Source organism: Camelus bactrianus, chromosome 2 (assembly GCF_048773025.1).
Source record: "Camelus bactrianus isolate YW-2024 breed Bactrian camel chromosome 2, ASM4877302v1, whole genome shotgun sequence".
Taxonomy (NCBI): Eukaryota; Metazoa; Chordata; class Mammalia; order Artiodactyla; family Camelidae; genus Camelus; species Camelus bactrianus.
Window position 1 is genome coordinate 104,626,406 of NC_133540.1, and position 9,422 is coordinate 104,635,827.

Genomic DNA, 9,422 nt, shown 5'->3' on the forward strand with positions numbered 1-9,422 from the left:
AAATGTCAGTTGATAATGTCTTCTAGAACTACACTTCCTATCAGTGAACTTAGAGAAAGTTATCCTTGAACCCTGTAATTCTGTGAAGTACTTATATAGAAACTGAATTTGTTTCCCTATTCTAAGAGATAATTTCTATTAATGGTAACCTTTTAACATTTTACATTTAATATTAGAACTTTACTGCATGGAAAAGCCCTTTCTATTCATTATATCATTTAGAATTACAGGACTTTATAACATAAAGGGATCTAGGGGCCAAGCCAAAAAAATTTAACCTACAAGGACCAAATATTATAGAGGTGACATTACCAGCACAGAGTACTTGCTTAGAGAGGCTGAGTCAAGTGCAGACCCAGATCATCCAAGGCTATTCCCACACTAAAGAAAGATGTGAGCATAATAAAGGAGTGTAATGTATGTTATGTGTGTGTGCACGTGTGTCCTGACTGCTCTTTTAAAAATTAATTGTGGAGCGGTGTGACCGAAGTAGCTGGCTTGCAGGTCTCCTTGGTAAGGCTGTAAATCCCCTTGAAAGACAATCAACTCTTAGCTGAAAATCCTAGTCTATTTAATGGCAAATAGACAGATGAAAAGTAAAAGATTTAATTTCCCAAACACATTTCTAGCTATACATATGTTTTGGACTTTTAAATAATTAACTCCTTTTTAAAGTTAAATCTTAAATAGGTATGAGATGTATGTATTCACTGATTTGTTACTTACCCTAATAGTGGGTCATTATTCTCATTATGTGATGGAATAAAGCCCAGCTGATTAAGCCACCAAATCACTTTTCATTTTCTTTTCTTATATTGTATGATTGGTGCTGTAACTCAGAGGACAAAAGCACTTTAAGGAAGATCACTTAGGTATAGATTTGATTCTATTATGAGTTGAAGAGACACAGAATTTTCTGACAACCATGCTGTTCCCATATATGCAAGTCCTGGTGTTATTTAAATTATTATTTATGTCGTGCTGAAGGCATTTCAAGTGGCTTTGGATCATTGAATAGAATGATGCAAGATTTTAAATTATCCCTGGAAGCCTACAATTAGCAGGCATCCACATGAAAACTAAGCAACGAGAGTAAATCATTATTTCCTCTTTATTTATTTTTCTTAAATTTCATGTCATGTAAAACAGATAAATTATATTCTTATTTTAGCTTAGTCCTAATTTAAATCCATTAAGTTATCAGTGATGATTTAAAGTATGCCTAATCAAGTAGCAATAATGATATGTAACATGTTACGCATTAGCAAAAATTCTGACATAAATCAAAAGAAGACTGTTACTCTTAATGATTTATATAGGAACTATCATAGTTTTCTATACATTCAAGAGTGTGTTCCTCAAATTAAAAACAGAACTACCATATGATGCAGCAATTCCATCCCTGGATATTTATCCAAAGAAAATGAAAACACTAATTAGAAAAGATATCTTCACCTCTATGTTCACTGCAGCATTATTTGCAATAATTGAGATATGGAAGTAACCTAAGTGACAATCAATAGACAGATGGATAAAGAAGACGTGGTGTGTATACACACACAAACACACACACACACACACACACACACACACACAATGGAATATTACTCAGCCATAAAATGAATGAAATCTTGCCATTTACAACAACATGGATGGACCTAGAGGGTATTATACTAAGTGAAATAAGTCAAACAGAGAAAGACAAGGGGTACTGTATGATTTTGTTTATAAGCGGAATCTAAAACAAAACAAAACAAATGAACATAACAAAACAGAAACAGAGTTGTCCATAGAGAACAAACAGGTGTTTTCCAGAGGGGAGGGGATGGACGAAAGAAAGAGATAAGTGAGGGAGATTAAGAGGTACAAACTTCTAGTTGCAAAATAAATGAGTCACAGGTATAAAATGTACAATATAGAGAATATAGTGAATAGCTATGTAGTATCTTTGTATGGTGACATATTGTAACTAGACTTATTGTGAGCATTTCAAAATGTATAGAAATAGTCAATCATTATGTTGTGTAACAGTAACAACATAGTACTGTAGATCAATTACACTTCAAAAACAAACCAAAAATGTGGACAAAATAAAGTTAAGCATTATCTCTTAAGTAAACATCTGAACTTAATTGGGAGTCTCTTGATTGGGAATCCACTTTGCCTAAAGATAGCTTAAGAAATAGAAGGGGTGGGGAGAGATAAATTAAGATTGCTGATTAACAGACATACAGTGCTGTATACAACATAGATAAACAATAAGGACCTACTGTACAGCACAGGGAACTATATTTAATTTCTTGTAATAACATATAATAGAAAGAATCTGAAATATATATATATATATATATGTATATGTATATATATATGTATAACTGAATTACTTCACTGTACACCTGAAACTAACAGTGTAAATCAACTACACGTCAATAAAATTTTTTTTAAAAAGAAAATAAATAGGAGGGGTGAGACACAAAAAAATAAAAACATAAACAAAAAAAGGAGTGAGAAATAAATGTGTATATTTCTTCATTCTTGTCAATATCTGTACCTATTCTAAGTTCTTTTTTCCCCCCCAAGGTGCCTTTAAGACAATAGTCAAGTCAGATTCCCACCTCCCTTTTTTTCATAGAATTTAAAGTCTACAGTGGGAGATATTCTAACGTGCTCCATGCATTTTAAACTTTTAACGTTATACAGTAAAATAATCTATGAGCATCACTGGATCACAGCACAGTGCCTGGCATGTAGTGGTTCTCAATAAAATTCTGTTGGCTAAACTGATCCATGCTGTCTTCAAAGAAATCTCCCTAGAGCTTCCATCTTCCACTACAAGAGCAATCCATTTCCATCATACAAACGTTGCATTCCACCCTCTTGTGGAGTCTGCATTTGTGTGCATTTGAGGAGGGGAGTGGGGAGGAATCACCTCCATGAATAAAGTGTAATGCCATTAGGCATAGTAGCTGTATATAATTTATTGAGTTAGCACATGGACCTAGCTTATGTCATTAAGCATTTCCCTCCTGCTCCAGTGAATAAAAACAGAATGAACCCCTTGCTCTGGTGGGACCTAGTATCCGCTCTCCATACTGTCTTCCACTCTGATGTTACTACTTTTCTGCCTGGGTATCTCTGTCTAATGCTCTATCCCCCCTACCTTTTAACAGGGAATGATTTCTCATCACTCACTTATCCTTAAAGATAAATTGATTTTCCCAGGTATTTGCAGTTTGATCCTTTAGTCCTTATTGGGAATGAAAATTGTAGATGTCTCTGTAGAGATTTCTGGTTAAAGTAATGCAGAAGATTGACAGAAAGGGTAAAAACATTTCCTTATGTCCTACATTGTACTAGGCTGGTGGGCATCGTGCTAGCTGGGAATCACATTCAGCCATTAAGATAATTAGGAAAGCAGAGGCCGCACCTCCTCCACCGCCCTGTCTGCCACATAAACACACACATGAACCCTTCAGCAAACTTAAATCTCCGGAGAGGGGCCTGAGTATCTGCACACTAAAAAATTCCTGGTAATACGCTCTCAATGGGAATGACTGTACTCTAGATCCTATGAGGAAAGTACTACTCCTGCCATTTAACAGATAAAGTAATGGAGGCTTGGAGGAGCTAAGTATCTTGCTCAAGTCCATGAGGCTATTTGCCAGAGACCTGGAATTTGGTTCCAGTTCAGTAGGACTTCAGAAAACTCATCCCATTTCAATATTATTGCCACTAAAACCTGGTGCCACTAAAAATCTGATCCTGCAGATGACACTCTGCTAGTCAGTAGATGGCTGGTGACCAGTGTGGATCTATCAGTCAGGGTCCCAGAAGAAAGAGAACGCACATCCAATTGGGTAGTTTGACAAAAGTTGAATATTGTCAGTTTATCACCGTGTAGGCAGTGCCCTCCTGCAGTTACAGAGGAAATGGTTAACACCTATAAGGCCTGAAGATGTGAGCCTAGTTTAATGGAATCTGGAAAGAGGTGGGGCAGAGGGAGGGTGGGGAAGAAAGAAGGAGGTGAAGAGAGCTGCTGGACAGGGCTGTGCCGCTTGGTCCAGGGATGCAGCCAGATCACGGAAATCCTAGGGGTGTGGTCAGGTGAGGGTGTGATCTTGCCAGTCTTTATCGTTGGCTGAATCCAGGTGAGAACCATAAGGCAGGGGAGACTAAGGACGTGGTTTGTGCCCATCAGCCACTAAGGACAGTGGAGAGTGCAGAGTGGGTTTAGGTGAGTCAGCAAAGAGTGTTAGGAAGTAAGCCTTCTTCACCCTCATCCCTCAGATTCACCTGCTGTCTCTCTTACCATAAATGAAAATGGCAGGGGTTTAAAGGAAGCAACTGTTTTCTTTACCACATGGTTGCAAATGCTTCTGAAATGTACTAGTGCACTTTCTTACTAAGCTTTTATTAGCACCTGCATTTGTTCTAGTTTTACTGTGTTGTAAGCGTGAAATGTTGGTTAAAACCTTCCCTCAAATAGGTGCATATTCTTTAAGGTTTCTTTGGGCTTTTTGTTTGTTTTTGATTAGGCTAATTTGGGTAGTTAACATACAGAAAACCTCACCCGTTGTAGCAATGCAATTTTGTCAGTTTTCACAATGTGTACAGTCCTGTATCTGACACTACTGTCAAGATATAGAGTATTTTCATCATTCCAGCAGCTTCTAAAGCTTTTTAAAATCTTTAATCCCACTCAACTAAATGTCCGGTGTCAATGTTTTTTTTCCTTTGATTCTAAATAGGAAAATTGGTGATGGCATCCAACAGTGAGTTGTACATGGGAGGTGCTCTTATGAAAGTATTCTTGTTGGCTTGTTTCCCTGCCCTTCTCGTTCATATAAACGATTCCTATCTGTTTTTAACTCAATCCATATATATTAGACTGAGGAAAGGCTCATAACCTTGACTGCATATTGAAATCACCTAGATCTATTAAATGACCCAATGGCCAGGTGGCACCTCATTAAAGCATGATTCTGGGGCCAAGACCAAGGCATCAGTACTCTAAGCCTTTCAGGTAACTCCGTATGTGGCTGAGGTTGAAACCCCATGGATTAGACAAGTTGTCCTCAACTCTGGCTGCACAGTGGGCTCCCCTAGGCCAGTTGCTTAAAAATACGATGCCTTTCCCTCGAATTCTGATTTATAGCACTTGTTCATAAAAGTTGACTACAAGAAAAATAATCAGATTTGGGTAACTTATATATCTGAATGGTTGGGCTCCATTTAATCAAGGTTTTATTATCCTTCTGGGTTTGTGGTGATGTTCAATAAATGTTAGATGGAGGTCCTAATCCCACAGCAGAGTCAAGGCACATAAAATATGCTCCCTCTTGGAAATAAACTGTTTGTGCATTTGAAATAATTATCTTGGCAAACTATCACTTTCTGAAAATTGTCCTCCTAGGTAATTTACCTCAAATGGTAAGCCTTGTATTTTGAGAGAATACTATATTTCAACTATGTTTTTTTCAGCATAGCGTTGGGCACATATATATCTTACAGCACTTTCATAATTCTCTCCAAGGAAATAGACAGGAAACAAGATTAAGATACTGAGGATAAGATTTAAACCAGACTCCCACTAGGAAGTATAAATGATGCTATTGCATTTCTGGGCCTGGAGAATACTGCTGCTTTGTAAAATAGAGCAACGGTACTTCCTGCTTTATGACGGTAAAATAAATACACACAGGGCACCTAATGCCATTAGCTAGAACAGAAATGAACTAACTATCTAATGAAACAGTTAGGGGACTAGTAGAATACTGATGTATGATATCTTTATTCAGATTTCAGGAACTAGTAACTAAAATAACAAAAATTTCCTTTTTTTAAGCATAAAGTTAGTGATGATACAGTGTGGCAGAAATGCTCATCAGGCAAACCTCCCGAATTTCATTGCTATCAGTAATTAATCAGCCCACTGCGTGTTTCAGTCTACATTAACAATACCAGGTGTGGTGTTTAATCTCTCAAATATAAGCCAGTACAACAAACAGCATTTTCCTTAAAATGATACATGTTCTTGGTTTAAATTTTAAAAAAATATAAAGCTTACTGAATTTGACCTTCCCACTTCTTACTCCGTTTTTCCACTCTTTTTTTTTTTCTATTTCAGGACCACCTCACAAAATAGTGTCACCTAAACAAGAGCATGAAGACAGGAAACATGACAAAGTCACGGATAAAGGAAGTGAAAGCGGGACTTCCTGTAATGAGCTGTCCACTTCCAGTTGTGACAGCCACTCAGAGGCGAGCACGCCCCAGGACAACCCCCCCAGCGCCCAGCAGGCAACAGCTCACCAACCTAACACCTTAACGTTGGATCGTCCTTCCAAAAAAGCACCTGTGCAGTGGATGCCCCCACCCGACAAACGCAGAAACAGCGAACTCTTTCAGACACTCATCAGCAAGTCCCGGGAAACTAATCTTTCCAAAAAGAAAGTCTGTGAGAAGCTGAGTGTGGAAGAAGAAATGAAAAAGTGTATTCAGGATTTTAAAAAAATCCACATTCCAGATTATTTTCCAGAGCGCAAACGCCAGTGGCAATCTGAACTGTTACAGAAGTATGGGTTATAGTAATTCTCTCCTTCCTGCAGTATTTCAATGACATTCAATGTTTACTACGGTGTCACCACCTGACTGTGTACTAACAATGGTCAGTGTGATTCTTGCTGCTCTTCCTTTTTGTGAACAGTGGATGTGGGACGGTATTTTCTTTCATTCTTTCTGTTGTTGTTTTTAGAAATATGGTTTTAAAAAACAGAAAACTAATAGATGTTGAATCAAGTGGTGTATCTGATTCAAACTATTTCACAAGAATGAAAGTAAAATGTGCATGACCAAGAAGCTTAGAATCTTGATTTTTGAACTGTGGTCAACTGGGTATGTTTGTCATTTTGTAACTCACCAAAAACAAATCATCGTATCACTCCAAATAAGGTAATAATATGGATGAAGCAACATCAAGTAAAATGTTAGATGATGGTTTTGGGACCCAAACCCAAAACTGTTTAAATGTTAATGCAATAAAACAAGTACTATTTTTGCATGAGCACAATGTTACAAATAAATCACAAGACTTAGGGAATATCTGTTTGTTGCTTGGAAAGAAAAAAAAAATACCAAAAAAAAATTTTTTTTAAAAGGTTCAGGCAAAGCCTATAAATGTAAGTTGTCTAGGTTGAATTTTATTTGTTCCAGATCTGTGATTTCTTTGTGTATGTGTATGGTGTTCTGTATGTTAAGATGGTGTAAATATGCCTTATAATCTTGTGTTATGGCACTGACATTCATCTATTACTGCTAGTCATTATTATTTCTGTGAAATGAGTCCTTACATCAGGCTGTGAAAATTGGTATAATGATGCTCTGAAAGATCTTATTATCATGTTAAGCAAAATAATTGAGGGAAATGATAAAGAGCTTTATGTATTTATTAAAAAAAAGGAAATATATTAGAATTCCTTGATCTCTACTGACTCTTCTTTTAAAATATTCAGTTGTTACATGATCTTCAATTTTCCTTTAAAATCCCAAGCTGGAGAATGACTGGTTCAACCTTAATGTTGACAAGTTGGAGACTTAACATAATTCAAAATGGAGGTAGAGTCTGATCCAAACAGCCTTGGTATTGATTAATAAATTCTTAGCCCACAAGAGAAAACGATTTCATCTGAGGATGCACTAAAATCTTATTTTAGCTGACAACCAGATTGAAAGTCTCTCCCAATACAACTGGGAAGTTACCTCTTAACAAATTACGAGGCAGAAATGTCAATAGCAAGCTAAAAGGTCAGCCTGAATGACAGGAGGTTTCTTCCTGGTTGCATATGTGGAAATAAGCTGTCCCATCATAAGCCTCACCGTCTCTGCAGAAAGAGATGCTCAATATCATGAAATTTCCCTAAAGAAGGGGCGCTGAGAGGGAATAAATATCTTCAAGAATTACAGAGCTCAGCCGCCTCTGTGGTTGGTTGAACAGAAGTTGAGCAGCACGTATCGCATCATTTCTTTCAGGATAATATAGGGAGAAAAACATTATTAACTCAGAATTTTAAATCTGTGTTCAATTTTGGATATATTTTTGATTTCTCTCTCTACTATTATATAAAGTACTGTCCACAGCGGACTGTTAAGCAAAACCCAGATATATGATTTGCCTTGAATAACCTACCAGGCTTTAGGGAAAGAGCTACTCTCAAATTCTGCATTTCATTTTGGGAAGAATGGCTTAGTGCCACCGCAACACACTGGTTACATGGATAGAGGTTGGTGGCTAGGATGTTCAAATCCCATCTCCACCACTTGCCACTTGTGCGACACGGGATAACGGGGATAACACAGCATCACAGAGAAGATCTATATGAGATAACTGAGGTACAGCATTGCCAGCGTTCCTAGAGATGGAGGGAAACGGGAATTAGTGTGTCTTACCAGAACCCAGGAGTCAGTACTGTTAGATGAAGAATTTGAAACAGAGAGGAGTAAAACGTCCACTAAGAACTGTGGCCTCTAATGAGTCACTGTTACTTCCAAAGATGCCTCCCAAAGCAAAGAGAGAGGGGAGAGAGTATCCTAGTTCCCCACATTCCAACTTCCCCCAACACTTTCCATTGTCCCAAGATAAGGGGAAACCAGCTGGCAAAGGAGCCTAGGAAATGTAATTTAACAGAGGTGATCCCCCTATAATACAAAACCTAGCAGTGAAGGGCAGAGGGTAGATCTGAACTTCGCACCCTGCTCTATTTTTTCCCAACACAAAACTTCAAATTGAGTCACAATGGCAAGAATTTGGTAAATGAGGACTATTTCAGAGCTTCATATGTCCACCACAAGAGAAGTGATGCTAGTGAGATTGTCTATCCTGACGGTCCTTCTTAGTAAATTATTTCAATAATAGTCTATTGAATACTTAACCATACCTCAAGCATTTGGCTCAAAGTTAACAACATTCAACAAATGCAAATTACTAGCGATGGCCTTTGGGAAGAAGTTTATGGTCTGATTCTCCTAAACTGTTATGCTTTCACCAGAGGCTACATCCTGGTTGACTCCAACTGGGTTACAAGAGGATCAAGGCAGGAAGCTAGAATAAGGACTCTTCCCTGAAGAAAAAGAGACTCCAAATTTTAAAGATGACTTAGACTAATACTGCTCTATGAAACTCATTTTCCAAAGAATCATGAGATAAAATCTGGAGGGTCACCAAAAGTCAACAGTGTTGGAAGCAGGCATTGAAGTTGAGTATTTTGGGAAAATAAATATATTTTGGAGCTCATATGGTATACCTTTTGTTTAATATATAGCATTTATTTAACTTGTGATCTGATGTTTTAATGTTATCAGTTCAAGTGGGGCCATATTTAGTACTAACTAAGATGGAAAAAGGAAATGAAAGTCAAATTGTGAGC

General features: G+C 37.4%; 1 protein-coding gene across 1 annotated transcript in view; it reads left to right on the forward strand.

Annotated features, from left to right (window-relative positions):
* Positions 1-7,480, forward strand: part of KCTD8 (potassium channel tetramerization domain containing 8) — a 233,409-nt gene extending 225,929 nt beyond the window's left edge. The window contains exon 2 of the mRNA XM_074348511.1: positions 6,128-7,480. Within this exon, the coding sequence (XP_074204612.1) occupies positions 6,128-6,588 (461 nt within the window). The 3' untranslated portion in view covers positions 6,589-7,480. The remainder of the gene's footprint in view (positions 1-6,127) is intronic.
* The last annotated feature ends 1,942 nt before the right edge of the window (positions 7,481-9,422 follow it).